This window comes from Eptatretus burgeri, chromosome 3, assembly GCF_056783735.1.
Source record: "Eptatretus burgeri isolate ZD-2024b chromosome 3, Ebu_testis_v1, whole genome shotgun sequence".
NCBI lineage: Eukaryota > Metazoa > Chordata > Myxini > Myxiniformes > Myxinidae > Eptatretus > Eptatretus burgeri.
The window spans coordinates 68,056,375-68,075,798 of NC_140963.1; the positions used below are offsets into that span (position 1 = coordinate 68,056,375).

At 44.6% G+C, this 19,424-nt stretch overlaps 1 protein-coding gene across 2 annotated transcripts in view; it reads left to right on the top strand.

Moving 5' to 3' along the window:
- The first annotated feature begins 1,652 nt into the window (after window positions 1–1,652).
- FMNL2 (formin like 2) overlaps window positions 1,653–19,424 on the top strand; it is a 298,236-nt gene continuing 280,464 nt past the window's right edge. For both annotated transcript variants that reach the window (XM_085873828.1, XM_085873827.1), the window contains exon 1: window positions 1,653–2,099. In XM_085873828.1, coding sequence (XP_085729954.1) covers window positions 1,947–2,099 — 153 coding nt within the window. In that variant the 5' untranslated portion in view covers window positions 1,653–1,946. The remainder of the gene's footprint in view (window positions 2,100–19,424) is intronic.

Here is a 19,424-nt window from a genome sequence, read left to right on the forward strand (position 1 = left end):
TGCTTCAGCGGCATCAACGCTCTGCACAGAGTATGGTCCCAATGGATGGATGGATCAAGGGATAAAATGGTCCAAGAAAAGAAATTCATGTCACCAGTCATGTGATTCGGCAGCCAAATTTTTTTTGTTTTGTTTGTTTCTTTTTAAACCTTCAAAAATCTTCTCTGAAGTGGATGAACAGATCGAGACGAACCTTTACACATATGACTGCCTATCCATGGGGGACAAAAGGTTCACACAAATGATGTCATCAGTCACATAGTTTGGCAGCAATATTGGATATTTACCCTAAAACATAAAAACATCTTCTCCAGAACAGCTGGACAGATCGAGGGGAAACTTGAACAAATGTTCCCCCAAGCCTTGGGTGTACAAGTTTGTAAAGGAATAATTGATAGGTCACACGGTTTGGCAGACATATTATATTTAAGAAAAATATTAAATGATGTTTTCTCTGGAACCACTTAATCAATTGAAGTAAAACTTCACAATCATGACGTCGTCGTGATGCAGAATGCATGTTTTAGATTTCAACTTGATCAGACACATGGTCTGGCAGCCATAATTATTTAATTTCTTTCATCTGGGTTCTTCTTGATTTTTTTTCATTTATTTAATAATGTTTTTTTTTTTTTTTTTAATAAGGCTCACCTGGCTGTGCCTGGACGGGTTTGATGGTAGAGGAATAACAGCTGGAATGTGAATCCTATCCAGGTTCCTCCTGATGACTCCAATGCAGGACTGTACCAATTCGGTCTTCTGTTTGATTTAAAATTTAATATATTTAATCCCATTCTAAATTCAATTGAAAAATAATATCATGGGTCAGGGTCAGGTGTCCAATCAAAGTGAGGTTGCATCAAGGCGGGACGACGTCTTGGTACCATGATCATCACGGCCAACAGTTATAAAGTGGCAGTTCTAATTGTTCTGTCTCATTAATGACGTAACACACCAGTACGCAAAATACACCACACTAAACTACACAAACACAACACAAAACAAGTCCCAGCGAGGGTCTGCAATCTATGATTGCTCTTTTTCTTGTTCTCATTTACATATCACATTTAATGAACTGTAATTAGATTCAGTACTCGTCTGAAGCATCAGGGGCGGGGGGTGGGGGCGTTGGGTCAGAGATCGGCTCGTTTGGGGAGCAGGGAGGTCGGGGGGGAGTTGAACCACTACTCGACACGACTACATCTGTGCTTGGACACCCTCATGGAATCGTGGGATGATGACACTTGGGAAAGTTGGTTTCTGCAGCAATGACCGAGTGGTCGGGATTGAGGTCGATTCCTTGCATGACTCGGAGAACTCACATCGGGTCACCTCGTTCGTATCTCGGGTATTGAGAGGACCCGTGTACGTGCGATCGATGGGGAAACGTGGACGTTGCCCGGCTCCCTCTTCATGTCAAAGCGTGAAACCATGAGGCCATGAGGATCATGATGATCATGAAGACAATCTCGAGGGTTTAAATGAGATCGATCTCCTGTGATGGTCATGATGATATTTATATCAATGTTGGTTCGTGTTGAGCGTCGTGGAGACCTCGGCGTGGCGCACGTGAGTCGGCGTCCTCGAAAGATGCGCTCAGGACGACCGGCAGGAAATGGGGGTGGGGGGGGAGAGTCTGGGGGCTTCGGGAGCGGAAAGAAAGAGAGGACGAGGAGGAGGAGGAGGAGGGGAAAGGAGGTCGGAGGCCGGTAAGCAGAGCGGTCGAGACATCTGAGAAGAAGGCGAGCCGCCGTCGAGGCTTTACACGTGCCGCAATCTCCATGGTGGGGATTTAAACCGTGCTGGGACACGATGCGTGTTGGGAACTACTGCTGAGCAAGCGGACCGCGGAGGCACAGCGGAGGCACAGCGGAGGCACAGCGGAAGCCCATCAGGCACGCCCGCGCCGAGGAGGGGTGGCCGCTGGCAGAGTTGCTCGGACCTCTATGCGAAAGTCGGGGAAGGCGAAGGGCTCCAAGATGGGTAACGCGGGCAGCGCGGACCCGGGGCGCGGCGGAGAAGGACGAGCGCACGGAGCCTCGCTCAAGCTGCCCATGCCGGAGCCGCCCGAGCTGGAGGAACGCTTCGCACTCGTTTTGGTGAGCATGACCATGGATGTGATGATGGATGTGATTGATGTGATGGGAGCTCCGTGCCAGTGCCTCGCACTCTGTGGACGTCTCTCCTCTCCCTCCGTCTTTGTCCCGCCGAGTGGCCGCGCCCTCGGGGCCTCCGTCGCCCCTCACCACGTCCCGGGGCTCGGCTCCGCTCTCTCGGCGATGTTTCCGGAGGCCGGGGCCATTGTTGCCGAGATTGATCGTGCCTGAAGCGTTTGAAAGCGCGACGAGGACTCTCCGACCCGATGACGCTCTCTCTCCGCCGAGAGCCGGTCCTTTTGAACTCCCGTACTTGATGACGGCTCTCACCGCAAAAGGCGCCGCACACGGCCCGTCGTGCACGAATCGTGCCTTCCATTGGAAGTCTGTGTTTAAACACGTGACGTAAAACTCCTCTCGCCGTGTTCGCCGTTCGGACGATCAGTCTGTTCGTTCGTTCGTTCGTTCGTGCGACCTCACCCCTCACTCCTCACCCCTCACCCCTCACTCCTCACCCCTCACTCCTCATCCTCACCCCTCACTCCTCACCCCTGACCCCTCACCCCTTCCCCATAATGTGAAGAAACTCGTTGTCATTAACCGCCGATTGTTCCGTTGCCGTGACAATGGCGGCTCGAGCTTGTACGTCACGATCTCATTGAGACGTTATAAAGCACGCCTCCTGTTGCCAGGGGCAACCGATTTGTTTTTTTTTTGGTATTCCATCAAAATTTTCAACAAGCTTAAAGTAACACGAGAGTTTGAATGAGTCGCCTGAAATCGGACCCGCCTGGGACTGGGCTTGCGTGGCGAGATCGAAATTCCACTTTGGTTTTATTCGCCGGACCCGTCACGACGTCGGGGGAGCCACGGCGGGACCGAGTCTCGGAATTTGTCCCTATCGCACGTGTACGGAGAGGGGGAGGGGAGATGATATTTTTACTCTGTCTATGCCTGGTCTGGCAGCAAACAAAGTTGGAAATCATTCCAAACCGGAGACTTAATGTTTTTAATGATGTTATAAAGGACACAAACAACAAGCATGAAGAACTCATGGAACGTGTTAAATTGCGTGATGCAACAGACGCTGCATCAATGGCGGCAAAATTCTGAAGTTTTTTTCGTTCGTGGGCGCCAGCAGTGACTACTATTTTCGTTGTTTGGTTCGTGGGCGCCGGCAGTGACCACTATTTTCATTGTTTGGTTCGTGGGCGCCGGCAGTGACCACTATTTTCGTTGTTTGGTTCGTGGGCGCCGCCAGTGACCACTATTTTCATTGTTTGGTTCGTGGGCGCCGGCAGTGACCACTATTTTCATTGTTTGGTTCGTGGGCGCCACCAGTGACCACTATTTTCATTGTTTGGTTCGTGGGCGCCGGCAGTGACCACTATTTTCGTTGTTTGGTTCGTGGGCGCCAGCAGTGACCACTATTTTCATTGTTTGGTTCGTGGGCGCCGGCAGTGACCACTATTTTCATTGTTTGGTTCGTGGGCGCCGGCAGTGACCACTATTTTCGTTGTTTGGTTCGTGGGCGCCGGCAGTGACCACTATTTTCATTGTTTGGTTCGTGGGCGCCACCAGTGACCACTATTTTCGTTGTTTGGTTCGTGGGCGCCGGCAGTGACCACTATTTTCATTGTTTGGTTCGTGGGCGCCGGCAGTGACCACTATTTTCATTGTTTGGTTCGTGGGCGCCGGCAGTGACCACTATTTTCGTTGTTTGGTTCGTGGGCGCCGGCAGTGACCACTATTTTCATTGTTTGGTTCGTGGGCGCCGCCAGTGACCACTATTTTCGTTGTTTGGTTCGTGGGCACCACCAGTGACCACTATTTTCGTTGTTTGGTTCATGGGCGCCGGCAGTGACCACTATTTTCGTTGTTTGGTTCGTGGGCGCCGGCAGTGACCACTATTTTTGTTGTTTGGTTCTCGGACACCGGCAGTGATCACTATTTTCATTGTTTGGTTCGTGGGCGCCGGCGGTGACCACTATTTTCGTTGTTTGGTTCGTGGGTGCCAGCAGTAACGATTATTTTTGTTGTTTGGTTCGCGGACGCCGGCAGTTACCACTATTTTCATTGTTTGGTTAGCGGGCGCAGGCAGTCACCACTATTTTCGTTGTTTGATTCGCGGGAGCCGGCAGTGACCACTATTTTCGTTGTTTGGTTCGTGGGCGCCGCCAGTGACCACTATTTTTGTTGTTTGGTTCGTGGGCACCACCAGTGACCACTATTTTCGTTGTTTGGTTCGTGGGCGCCGGCAGTGACCACTATTTTCGTTGTTTGGTTCGTGGGCGCCGGCAGTGACCACTATTTTTGTTGTTTGGTTCTCGGACACCGGCAGTGATCACTATTTTCATTGTTTGGTTCGTGGGCGCCGGCGGTGACCACTATTTTCGTTGTTTGGTTCGTGGGTGCCAGCAGTAACCATTATTTTTGTTGTTTGGTTCGCGGATGCCGGCAGTTACCACTATTTTCATTGTTTGGTTCGCAGGCGCCGGCAGTCACCACTATTTTCGTTGTTTGGTTCGTGGGTGCCGGCATTAACCATTATTTTCGTTGTTTGGTTCGCGGGAGCCGGCAGTAACCACTATTTTCGTTATTTGGTTCGTGGGTGCCGGCATTAACCATTATTTTCGTTGCTTGGTTCGCGGGAGCCGGCAGTGATCACTATTTTCGTTGTTTGGTTCGCGGGTCCCGGCATTAACCATTATTTTCGTTGTTTGGTTCGCGGACGCCGGCAGTGACCACTATTTTCGTTGTTTGGTTCGCGGGCGCCGGCAGTGATCACTATTTTCGTTGTTTGGTTCGCGGGCGCCGGCAGTGACCACTATTTTCGTTGTTTGGTTCGTGGGCGCCGGCAGTGACCACTATTTTCGTTGTTTGGTTCGTAGGTGCCGGCAGTGACCACTATTTTCGTTGTTTGACTCGTGGGCGCCGCCAGTGACCACTATTTTCGTTGTTTGGTTCGCGGGCGCCGGCAGTGACCACTATTTTCGTTGTTTGGTTCGTGGGCGCCGGCAGTGACCACTATTTTTGTTGTTTGGTTCTCGGACACCGGCAGTGATCACTATTTTCATTGTTTGGTTCGTGGGCGCCGGCGGTGACCACTATTTTCGTTGTTTGGTTCGTGGGTGCCAGCAGTAACCGTTATTTTTGTTGTTTGGTTCGCGGACGCCGGCAGTTACCACTATTTTCATTGTTTGGTTCGCGGGCGCCGGCAGTGACCACTATTTTCGTTGTTTGGTTCGTAGGTGCTGGCAGTGACCACTATTTTCGTTGTTTGACTCGTGGGCGCCGCCAGTGACCACTATTTTCGTTGTTTGGTTCGTGGGCGCCGGCAGTGACCACTATTTTTGTTGTTTGGTTCTCGGACACCGGCAGTGATCACTATTTTCATTGTTTGGTTCGTGGGCGCCGGCGGTGACCACTATTTTCGTTGTTTGGTTCGTGGGTGCCGGCAGTGACGATTATTTTTGTTGTTTGGTTCGCGGACGCCGGCAGTTACCACTATTTTCATTGTTTGGTTCGCGGGCGCCGGCAGTCACCACTATTTTCGTTGTTTGATTCGCGGGAGCCGGCAGTGACCACTATTTTCGTTGTTTGGTTCGTGGGCGCCGCCAGTGACCACTATTTTTGTTGTTTGGTTCGTGGGCACCACCAGTGACCACTATTTTCGTTGTTTGGTTCGTGGGCGCCGGCAGTGACCACTATTTTCGTTGTTTGGTTCGTGGGCGCCGGCAGTGACCACTATTTTTGTTGTTTGGTTCTCGGACACCGGCAGTGATCACTATTTTCATTGTTTGGTTCGTGGGCGCCGGCGGTGACCACTATTTTCGTTGTTTGGTTCGTGGGTGCCAGCAGTAACCATTATTTTTGTTGTTTGGTTCGCGGACGCCGGCAGTTTCCACTATTTTCATTGTTTGGTTCCCGGGCGCCGGCAGTCACCACTATTTTCGTTGTTTGGTTCGTGGGTGCCGGCATTAACCATTATTTTCGTTGTTTGGTTTGCGGGAGCCGGCAGTAACCACTATTTTCGTTGTTTCGTTCGTGGGTGCCGGCATTAACCATTATTTTCGTTGTTTGGTTCGCGGACGCCGGCAGTGACCACTATTTTCGTTGTTTGGTTCGCGGGCGCCGGCAGTGATCACTATTTTCGTTGTTTGGTTCGCGGGCGCCGGCAGTGACCACTATTTTCGTTGTTTGGTTCGTGGGCGCCGGCAGTGACCACTATTTTCGTTGTTTGGTTCGTAGGTGCCGGCAGTGACCACTATTTTCGTTGTTTGACTCGTGGGCGCCGCCAGTGACCACTATTTTCGTTGTTTGGTTCGCGGGCGCCGGCAGTGACCACTATTTTCGTTGTTTGGTTCGTGGGCGCCGGCAGTGACCACTATTTTTGTTGTTTGGTTCTCGGACACCGGCAGTGATCACTATTTTCATTGTTTGGTTCGTGGGCGCCGGCGGTGACCACTATTTTCGTTGTTTGGTTCGTGGGTGCCAGCAGTAACGATTATTTTTGTTGTTTGGTTCGCGGACACCGGCAGTGATCACTATTTTCATTGTTTGGTTCGTGGGCGCCGGCGGTGACCACTATTTTCGTTGTTTGGTTCGTGGGTGCCAGCAGTAACCATTATTTTTGTTGTTTGGTTCGCGGACGCCGGCAGTTACCACTATTTTCATTGTTTGGTTCGCGGGCGCCGGCAGTCACCACTATTTTCGTTGTTTGGTTCGTGGGTGCCGGCATTAACCATTATTTTCGTTGTTTGGTTCGCGGGCGCCGGCAGTGATCACTATTTTCGTTGTTTGGTTCGCGGGCGCCGGCAGTGACCACTATTTTCTTTGTTTGGTTCGTGGGCGCCGGCAGTGACCACTATTTTCGTTGTTTGGTTCGTGGGTGCCGGCAGTGACCACTATTTTCGTTGTTTGGTTCGTGGGCGCCGGCAGTGATCACTATTTTCGTTGTTTGGTTCGCGGGCGCCGGCAGTGACCACTATTTTCGTTGTTTGGTTCGTAGGTGCTGGCAGTGACCACTATTTTCCTTGTTTGGTTCGTAGGTGCAGGCAGTGACCACTATTTTCGTTATTTGGTTCGTGGGCGCCGCCAGTGACCACTATTTTCGTTGTTTGGTTCGTAGGTGCTGGCAGTGACCACTATTTTCCTTGTTTGGTTCGTAGGTGCCGGCAGTGACCACTATTTTCGTTGTTTGGTTCGTAGGCGCCGTCAGTCACCACTATTTTCGTTGTTTCGTTCTCGGACACTGGCAGTGATCACTATTTTCGTTGTTTGGTTCGTGGGTGCCGGCAGTGACCACTATTTTCGTTGTGTCTGTGTGTCTCTGTCTGTCTGTCTGTTTGTGACTCTCTCCAGAGCATCGCTCCGTGACGTTTCATGCGATCTTGATGAAACTTGGACACAAGGTAGATATCATGGTCTCGTTGTGTCTTTTTGTATGAGGGGCGTCCCACACCCCTTGTGGGCGGAGCCACGCCCACTTGAACTTTTTATTTATTTTTTTTTCTCAATTTTTTTTTCTCGCAATTTCATTTCCTAGAAGCTGTGTGTAATGTCCGTAAGTACAACATATAAAAAATCCGATTTGATTTGGGCAATTTTGACGGAAGAGATAGGTTTTTACGTTAAGGTTTCCTCAAAAGCTTCCACCAACTCAATTTTACCTCTCGTGGCATTGTTCAATAATTCCCGTGAACCATCGTCGCCTCCCGGCTTGTATTTTTCTACAATCTTTAAAATCTTTATTTTATTTCAATTAAATTATATACCTGAACAGTAGAACACAAATCGCCTTTCTTGGCACTTTTAAAAAAACCTTCCGTTCAGCAGGACTTGGGCAAAATATTACGACATTATACATCATCTCGTCGAATCGAATTGACTGTCCGCAGATGCTGCCAATGTCCTTATCTCTCAAGACTGTGTGGGGTAAGGTGCTCTATGAACTCTCCAGTTATATAATGGAATGTGCGATGACTATTGTGAATATATAATTACAGGTAAAACCCTCGAGCAAAGAAGGTAAACATCTGCAGGTAAACCAATACGCTCTGATTGGAAAGTTTGAAGAGTGAGGTTGCATTTCCGGTTTGTCTGACTGTTTGGACACGGCTTGAGGTTGTGGATCTACTAACGTGGACCCGTGGCCGAGGTTGTGCACATCGTGTTTTGAGAGGTTCTGGGATGAAAGGGTCGAAACCTCGATGAAGAACAGATCCCAGCTGATGATCCTTGCACTAGGAAAAAATGTATCAATTTTTTTGCAAGTTACGAACAGCTTTGTTCTTACATTTGATAAATAACTCTTCACGTTTGTGGTTAAAATTGTGCATGGTGTTGTAGAATTAGTATCACTTACAGAATCCTTTAATTGTTAATATCAAGAAGTTGGTAGTCCTCTTATGTCGGGATGGGCCGGACACTCCGTTGGCTCAACATCATACTTTAGGAACCACCGTTCCTGTTCAATAAATCATTTGATTTGTCCGTAACAGACTTGTGAATGAACCGTGTGGTGTCGTGTGAGATACTTGTGCGTGATTTTTGGGACATAATTAATTTTGTTTTTTGTATTCAAAGTCCAGGCTCATGGAAGAACGAGAGAAGAGAATGGATCAGGATGCAAGATAACAAAAGAAAAAGTAGAAAGGGGGGGGGCACCATCAGCAGGTTTGAGGGACAAAATAAACGGGAACAGATGAGGGGTAGGAGAACGCAGTGGGTGGACAATATATATATATATATATATATATATATATATATATATATATATATATATATATATATATATATATATATATATATATATATATATATATATACAGAAGGGAACTCTTATAAAGGATAAACTGGAAATTTGTAAGCAGGTGGGCTTGGGGATTGGGGAAGGAAAGTTGGGTGGGGGTTAACTGGATCGAAAAAAAAATGATTGTTTTGGATTGGGGAGGGGGGGTGGTGTGTGATGGCGGAGAACAGCTGTCTATCTATGTGAGATGGAAACACGTGAATCTTTGGAATAACATTTTTCATATAATTTATTAATTATTGTTTGAAGTGACATTGGTGTATGTTGGGCAGAAGTTGAGGCCTCAAAAGAACACCCTTGTGGGTGCTGATTGTTACAGATTAAAGGGGAATGGACAGGCCCTTATTACACAGCTATTTTGGCCTGATTGTGTTAAGCTGCAGTACACAGAGCAATTACCTTGTCCTCATGGAAACCGACCAATGACTTTTCCTTCGACTTCCTTTCGACCAATGACTTCCATAACCTTTCCTTCGAAATGACCTCAATTGCAGAGGACGCCATGTAATTGGGATCTTTGCTTTTGTCTCGGCCTGTTTCGGCTTTTGCATCTCGGCATCCAAGTCACGATTGTTTATCCAAAATTCAAATGTTTTGTCGATTTGTGCATCGTCTCGTAATATATTTATAGCTCATGTAAAAGTACATTTTTTTTTTGTCCTTGTCCTCCAAGTAATCAACACTGTGTACATGATCCACCGTGAGACTTGGCTCACTGTTGAAAAAGAAAATTATAAAATTATGACACGAATGCCGAAGCATTAAAGCCATATCTTGGGAAGACTGGCACGCTGCAGATACACGACATTGTTCAATCGTGTTAAATTTGGTTGCTTGGACCATATTTAAAGATTGCAATTTTGGGAAACAACAAATAATTGACACGGTGTTTGCTTTCTGAGGCAAGTTGTGGTGTGATGTATAAATTTTTATTTTTATCCATTGATCTCAAGCTCAAGGGAGAACTTGTACAATATATGCCGGACAAAGACATGAGATCTCAACATGTTTTACATCATTTATAAGGACACTAGGAAACAACAGATAAATGCATATTGCATAATGGCATTTTATGCCCGGCTCTGCACATGATGAGCCATCTGTGCTTTCTTGAAAACAAGAGAGAGGTCAACACCTCAGTTTTGGTCTCTTTCTTATTCATGGTCTGATTCATAATATACTTTGTGATCTTGTTCGTGTATAGTTAATATCATGATGACAGTTCTGGTGAGTCTTCGGCTGGAATTTTTTGGGGAATTCATTTGGAAAAATTCAGGAGAACGGAGTTACCATTCAAGAACATTCAGGACATCGAAGCTTACGAGTGGGGGCGCATTTGCAACGGAAGAAGCTCTTCGGACAACTCCAAATGTGACAGCATACCAAATCAGAACTGTGCTTCAATGGAATGATATCCAGAGACTGTAAGCAAGAGAAGATGTGTCGCGTCTAATTCAGGCTTTTTATTCCCATGGCTCACTCTCTTGCCATCACAAAAATATCCGAACCAAAGAATAGCACCCATTGTAAAATTGGGTGGTGACAAATACTATCCACTCTTTGGATGTCACCTGATCATGCAATAACTTGAGAGGTTTGTTTTGATTTTTATTACGAGCAGAGTACCTGCCTGACGGGTTATCTTGTTCTAAGTGTGGAACACGCTCTTCTGACGCATCCCTTTTATTTGGTGGTGTATAGGCAACGGACCACTGCTTTGATTGCTCCAGAAAATAAGCAAATAATCCCGGTTACTTACATGAAGCAAAAACATGAGTACTGTTTTATGTGCATATATAATACACTGTGGTTGTATAGCTCGGACAATTCCAATTGCACTGGTCCATTGGCTGATACCAAAGACCTGAAGTCTAAGGCATATACGCACTTTCGTCTTCACAAGGCCCTTGACGCCTATCGGCTCCAAACTTTATTTGATTATCCTTTTAACAGTTAGATTGTTTTACACTGAACGGAAAACTTAAAGGGAGGCATGGTGATTGTGAATGTGGCACATCCGAAGATGTGTTCAACTTACCAAAATGGTGGACATATATATATATTTCTTGAGGTTAAAATTGTGGGTGGCCTTAGCCCAGCTGTCCAACCAATTGGTATAGAGCATACATACATACATACATACATACATACATACACTTGCTCAATTATATATAGTTTGTATTGTTTGTTTGTTTGTTTTGGAGCAAGGAGGGGAAAAGGATTAAGCTGAGGGATCAGAAGTTACAATACCTGGGCGAAAAGGAATGAAAACAAAGCACATTCATTCAAAAATGGAGACACAAGCAACAACCCGAGAAGACTATATGAGTAGGCCATACTTTACCAGGGACTCAAGTTTGATATTGCAACACAACAAGCCACAAGGTATGAACAGCAACACAGCAATGAAAGTAAAATGGTAAAACACAACGTATCTGGTCTGGGAAACCGCTTTGTTGAGCTGGTGCGAAGAACTCACGCAGCAGTAACACACGTAGAATTACCCGAACTGGAAGGATAACCAGAGTTCACAAGAAAGAAAGACCCACCCACGTCTCTCACCTGTGAATGGAGGGAATAGCCAATCAGTTCTCACCGAATCGACTATGCCCAGGTGGCTAGCATTATATAAATGATTGACCACCCCCATGCTCCTCCAGCCAAAGTAGCTGCATAAAGCAACCCAAGAAGACTTACGTAAGGTAAGTGCAAAGCGCTGTCTCAAACCCTTCCCAGAATTCCTGCTTGAGAACCTCATTGGTCTGCATTGCTGTCTATGCTATCGCTGATGATTCGCCAATGAGTGATGAAACCGGTCTGGTAGCTGAAGTGAGTGTATACCATTGGGATTGTCGTGTGTGTACTATGTGTGAACGTCTTTATAGTTATTGAGGAACTCTGGGAAGGGTTCGAAACAGCACTTAGCACTTACCTTACGTAAGTCTTCTTGGGTTGCTTTATGCAGCTACGTTGGCTGGAGGAGCATGGGAGGGGTCAAATATATATATATATATATATATATATATATATATATATATATATATATATATATATATATATATATATATATATATATATATATACACACACACACACACACACACACACACACACACACACACACACACACACACACACACACACACACGTTTGACCATGACCTTTTGCTTCCACAACATGAATGAAATATTTGAACTTTTTTGGAGCTCAGAGGATTGGGAGTGGGGTGGGTATGGAAGGGGTATGCTGGGATTTATGCATCATGCTTTTCTTTGGCCTATTCAATGAGTATTCAGTGACCTTTTTATGAGAAAAATAATTCTAACTCATATTTTTCTGCTTACCTTGATCACTTAATGGATCGTGTAATGCCTATTTGATCATAACATGGACAAAACTTCTGGTGAAACTCACAAAATCCAGAATTACTGCTCAGTGCACTCATTCGTTCCTCTTTTTTTTTCCCACCTGTGCAACCAACCCCCACATTCTCTTCAATCTCATCCTTCCCTTAACATCTGCAAGACCGCTGTTCATCACCATCTCAGATCACCCTCCATCCAAAACCATGCATGATCTTTTTCGACCCCGTTAGGCCTCGTCATTCCCACCTCTTTCCAAGTTTCCACTTTTCCCTTTCTGAAAGTCGTCCCCTACCCCTTATTCCTCCCCACTTCCCTTATTTGTCAGTCTCCCTCTATTTCGTCCCTCAACCCTGCTGTTGTTGTTTCCCCCTCTCATTCTATTCTTCCTTTTGTTTTGTTGCTCTTCCATGAGCCTTGACTTTGTATGCAAAAATCAAATGACAACAAAAGAACACAATAATCTAAAATGAATGGGAAATTTAAGTGTTTACTCATCTATTGATGTGATTAAACATCTGATGATGTGAATAATTGCACAAGATCAACAAATTGCACTTAACTTGGTTAACTTAACCTCTGTTTGTGATGAACTCGCTCCAAGTGAGCAGTTTGTACAAAATCAGTCGCTTGTAAAGTGAACATGCTCCAGATATAACATGGTGTCATGATGTTGTTTCATTTATTTTGAAACTTCACAGCATAATTACAATTCCATGTTAATTGTTGCATATTGTTTATGCACTAAAATGTGAATTATCTTTTCACCACAATTTGAAATGTGTAAAGTTTCCAACCCTCCCTTATCTCTCTATGACTGAGATGGGAACAAGAAACGATTTGCTCCACACCCCTTTTTTTTTTACCTCCATCACCGAAGGTGAAGGAGGTTATGTTTTCATCCCTTTCTGACTTTGTTTGTTTGTTTGTTTGTTTGTCTGTGTACAGGATATCTCAAAAAGTTGTGGATGAATTCGGACAAAACTTGATGGACAGGTTTAGTGTGTGACAAGGAAGAATTGATTCAATTTTGGAGAAGATCCGAATCTGGATCCGAATATAATAATTTTTAAAGTGATTCTTCACCATTGAGAGATCGGGCCAAAAACGATATATATATATATATATATATATATATATATATATATATATATATATATATATATATATATATATATATACATACATATCATGATATTTCAAAAATGTATTAGGCCCGATATGTTCTTGTGGATTGAAGCATTGCGTGGCAGAGGTATGCATCTATCGAGTGCCCTTCTAGTTACCTCCACCGCCAAAGGTGAAGGAGGTTATGTTTTCACTGAATAAATTTTGGTGAAATATTTAAGGACGAACTGATTAGATTTTGGTGAAGATCTGGATCTGGATCTGGATCTGGCAAAGATAATTTTTAAAGCGATTCTTCACCATTGAGAGGGCCAAAACGATATATAGCATGATATCTCAAGAAGTTGTAGTCGGACTCGGATGAAACTTGGTGGACATATTGGTGGGTGTGTGGCAAGGAAGAAATGATTCAATTTTGGTGAATATCCAGATCCGGATCTGATAATTTAAAGTGATTCTTCACCATTGAGATCGGACTAAACGATATATAGCACGATGGATGAAACTTGGTGGACCGGCTGGATGTGTGGCAAGGACAAATTGATTCGATTTTGTTTGAAGATCTGAATCCGGATCTGGATACGAAAATTATTTATTTTAAAAGTGATTCTACACCATTGAGAGATCGGGCCAAAAAGGATATAGTGCTGGAAAGCATGAAATTTCAACAATGTGTTGGTCCCGATATGTTCTCATGGATCAGGCATTGCATGGTGGAGGTGTGTGCTTCACCGAGTGCCCTTCTAGTTTGCATTGTGTTCACCGAAGTATTTGAAATGTACACCTGAGATGGTGAGGTATTTCTTTGGCTTCATTTGTAATGCAAAAGCTCGTGATTATATTTCTTTTGGTCTGTGTTACACCAAAGACGTTTTTTCTTTTTATACATTCATGTCACAGAAGGTGAGGAAGTAACATTACACCTGCTACCTTATCTACTTTGGGAATCCGGATTGAAATCTGATTTTGAATGATGTTTATAATCATTTATCGGGGGATATTTTGATGCACAGTCGATCCTTGTGACTGGCTACCAAAACATTGCACCAAGATTGGTGGAAAGAGAATATGCATCATTCCATGTTTTTTTTTTTTCAGTGCAGCCCAGCGACCTCCATTGCCCAATCACGAGATGCCTCCTACCCCCCCCCCCCAACACCCCACCTCTGTTCTCCACCTATCCTTGTGCGTGTGACAATTCGTTACCCAATAACATTCCTCATGAACAGTACCAAACAATACTCAAAGTATATTGATGGGAAAACGCACACACCATTTACAATAAATACCCTCTCTCATCCCTTTGAGAGTGGATAAGGCTCAAAGCAAAGGACCAATCCAATCCCATTCCATGATACCAAGGAGATTATACTACCTGTGATCCACCTCCCATTGTATGTCCACATACTTTCATTGACTCAAGTTGTGCTAATTCTAAATTGTATGTTGTGTATAGATTTTGTAATTATTTTCAAGTTTGTATGTTATTTATAATTTTGAACTTTACTCGTGATTTATTAGTCAAGTATGTAATCCAGTTAATAATTTTGGGGACAATTAAGATTGCGAGAAAATACAATCTGAATTTTTTTCGGGTGCAGTTATTTTCTCTCATTGTTCAAGATGCTAAAGAGAATCATTTGCGCTCATATTTTTCTCAACACGAGTAAATTTATCTTCCGTTGCTTTTTAATGTTTTGATTTGAGCATGTGCGGCTTTGTAGCAATGCTATATATTTGCTTGGCAAACGATTAGTAATTATATCTCTGCTTGGAAAATGATTCCGAATTGAACTGAGATAAACCAAACTGATTTCTGTTCATCTTCTCCAACTCCAGTCATATTTTTTTTAAAACATGCAGCAAACTTATTGTTGACTGCCAAGTGTAGGTTTTGCAGCTGGTGCCCTTCCTTTGGGAATTGTTTGCAAACTTCGATGTTACTTTTATTATGACTGCGATGCATCCATTAAGGCGACTAAACAGAGAACAGTTGGTTTTGTTTTGAACTCGATTTTAAAAAAGAAAGAAATAATAATCATCGAAGAAGTCGTCCCTACAGACGGGTTAATTCCCGCACTTTTGTGATGTCTATGACGTATTTTATTCAGACTTGTAATACCGACTTTCACCAGTTGGCGCTATATGATATACGAGGTACGCACTCTACGTGTCAAGAAGACGATGTCTGTTCCTCATAAGAATCGAAAAATTGAGATTGGACCAAAAACTGAATAGAGCACGATATTTACAAAAGTTTTTGACGAGTTATGACAAAACTTGGTGGATAAGTTGGTGAGGTGACAAGAATAAGCCGATTAGATTTTGGTTAAGGTCCGGATGCAGATCGAGCCCATCAGGGGGATAGAAAACCTAAACTTTTCAGTCTGGTATGGTTTACAGAGGTATGGGCTCTACTGTGTGCCGTTCTATTGTCCATGCTGTTTTGTGATGGCCATGATTGTCCTTTGCTAAAGTAAAGCAAATAATTGTTCTGATCTCACTGAGCCTTGTCTTTAAAACTCAGGAAGACCCAGGAGCTGTCTTTAAAATTTGAGCACAAGGAAACTTTCACAGGCACAAATTTTTGTGAATATGCTGTTCTGAATGATGACCACAAAGCTCCTTCAAAATTCAAAAAACTCCTCCAAAAAAAAGGTCAATGAGGTGGAAAAGGTTGGTGGAGCTTTTTTTGTGTTTGTTTTTTGGAAAAAAAACAACAAATCAATTCCTTCCAGGTCTCAAAGTGTGTGTGTGTGTGTGTGTGTGTGTGTGTGTGTGTGTGTGTGTGTGTGTGTGTGTGTGTGTGTGTGTGTGTGTGTTTTCCACTACGAACCTTAAATCCTGTAGAAAAAAAAAACAATTTTTATTTTTACGAGATAAGACTATATTCGAGCCAGCATATGTATTACTTCCTCATGTGGGACATGTGTGTCCCAGTATTTGCCTTTGGGGAAAATTTCTAAACTCACATATTTTACGATTCAAACGAGCTGACAACATTGTTACAAAATCCACATTTCTTGTTTTGCATCGCCCCACAAATTGCGGATTCATTTTAAATCATTGTCTGGTACTGTAACACTTCTTTAGTAAACAATAGCCACCATGGTTTATAATTGACATTTTAGTACAGTTTCCAAAAAAACTAAATATAGTGTGGATGCCCATGACTGCAGGAGCAGAGAGGTACCAGCCTTTGAGAGAATACCACATGCTTGACAAGAAATGCAAGAAGGCACATCAGCAAGTTAATCTACTGTGTGTGTGTGTGTGTGTGTGTGTGTGTGTGTGTGTGTGTGTGTGTGTGTGTGTGTGTGTGTGTGTGTGTGTGTGTGTGTGTGTGTGTGTGTGTGTGTGTGTGTGTGTCAGTCAGTGTGTGTGTGTCTCCTCCATAACTCCAAAACCATAAAACCTAGTAGTGTGAAACTAGAAAATATTGTTACGGTTGTGGAAATTCACAGAACACCATTCAGGCTTCCCAGAGATCAGTTATGTCGATAAGTATGTGTTCAGATTAGATTTCCCCACCGAGGTCTAAAGGGAATTTTTCGTGTAACCGGGCTGTGATCTTTGAGTCGGCCATTATTCTTTTGCTATCTTTATTTTGGAACAACCACTACTTAAACAACCACAACCACTACTTCAACAACCGCAACCACTATCTCAACAACCACGCCATCCCCACCACAGAGCAACCACAACATCGCCTCACCTTCATCTCCACAAACGCCGCCATCTTTTCGCCACCCACGGCGAATACCATGGACGAGCGCCATCTCCGCCGACAGATGCAGGGGGCTGCTGATTTCCACAACATCCGCTTTCCACGGCTGATGATTCCTGCAACTTCCGCATGGTTGATGATTTCTACCACATCCGCTCTCTCCGAGCTTCGCGTCGAAATTGGATCAAAAGATCAAAAGGGGCGGAGCCAGCGAGGGGTGAAGGGTGAGAGGTGAAAGATCAGACCTCACTCACGGACCCCATATAAAGGCGCTCTGAACGCCAAGCAAGAAGTCTGTCGGGGTTCGGAGTCTGTCGGGGAGCTGCAGAGAGTGGAAGTCTGGAGCTTGGAGCCAGGGTTCGAGTGAAGTGGAGGGCAGTCAGAGCTTGGAGCGCAGCCAAGCCTGCCGTGCCGCGCAGAATGGCGTGAAGGTGGAGAAAGCCGGAGAGAGATCGCCAACGCTGAGGAACGGACGGGCTTTTAAAAGAGCATCAACTCTCGAAAGAGCAAAGGCCCGTTCATTCGTCGGAGGCGTCGTCGGCTCGGCCCGAACCACTAGGCTGCACGGCGGGGCTTGGGCCAACCAAGTCGAGCAGCGCTAACTGCTGTGTCGACGAAACATCGAGGGTCAACCAGCGAGTCACCACGAAGGTGGCAGGTAACCAGCACGGCCTCTCGGAGCTCCTGCGGTCTTCACAGCTCCGTGAACTATTAAAGGCCCACAAGGTCCAGTTCTTGCCCTTTCCTTTCCTGGGGTTTTTCTTTGTATGAATGTCGTGGCGCCATGTCCTTAAGTAGAATTGTAATAAGTGTACATAATAAATAGAACGGTTGTAGTACTTTTTCTTGCTCGTTCCTGCATGGCTTTATTCACTGCTTGATTGCATACGTGTTTGATTGCATACGTGTTACAAATAAATGTCCTTGTGTGAATGTTTATCTGTTCGTTGCGTCCTTTCCCTCCGTTGAGCTGCCGTATTGCGTTCGGGATATTAACTGGCTTTTAAATAGCTGATAAAGTAATCGGATCCGGCGGGGCTTGGCGATATACACCGCTCGGCAAATCGCAAACGGAGCGAGCTGCCTAAGCGGCTCGTTTCCAAGCAAGTCCCGTTGAGGTGTAAATCCCCGGCATTGCTGTCTGTGCGCATACTTAAGTAAATCGACAATTCGGCGATCGGATCTTGTCGCGCGCAGAGAGAATAGTTGGCTGATTTACGGTGTGATTAAAAACACACCCAGAGCTGAATTTCGGCGTTGATCCGAAAGCTGCGACTAGGTTTGCCACGTCCGGTGGGCACGTGCGGCCGTGAATTAGCTAAAAGCGGTCGCCCGCACACCGGCGCAGTGAAAAACCACAACAATATGTTGAACTGAGGTCTGACTAAGAAAGAATGCTGCAGCAGGTATTTTATTTAAAATTTGATTTGATTTGATGTACCATGCTCTCTTTACAGAGCATTGGTGCTGCCAAAGCAATTACTTTGCAGGGAATTAATTGAAAAATTACGTCACGCATTTTTTTCCCAAATATGACACCCCCCCCCCCAGCTACATGCTGCTCCCGTCTGACCTGACCCCCTCCCCCATCACCCTCTGTAATGCTCCTTAACGCTTCAACAGACACCCCCTAAAATATTACGTAATGCTCGACGAGGCCACCTCCCCTCCCCTTATTTCATGCCATAATCCCAAGATGCTATTTATCCTGTTTCTTTTTTCAGTTACTATAAACTATATTTAATAAAGTAAAGGTGGTGCAGGGAACCATCAATATGACCGGGCCGCAGTTGGAATCCCATTAATGACGTCTTCGGATGAATCACTCAGAGTGATATCTAAATATGTTTGATTGCTTTCATCTGTAAATGAGATGAAGTGTCTGTGGAAAAAGCAATGATGGCATAGTCATCAAAACTACACCAACAATATTAATTTAGTAATTTGCAATTTACATTTCATTATTGTTTTGCAACATTTATTTTGTACAGATCTTGGCGACATAAAATCAGACAATTCATTGAAAGGATATTAATGTCTGAAATATTCCGTCTTATAAGGGAAGTGACCACTTTTTCTTCAGTCGTAAGTAATTTCAGTGAGATCTCTCGACAAAGTCAGAGTTGAGAGAGAAAAGCTGGAGCAGAATCTCATTCTATGGCAAAGCTCACCCAGATACGTCGAAAAAGAGCTTCAGCCCATAGTTGTGAAAATATCATGAATGTCTAATTAATTTATATATTGAATAAAATTGCTTTTATCATAAAACCATTGAATACATGTATTATTAAATACTT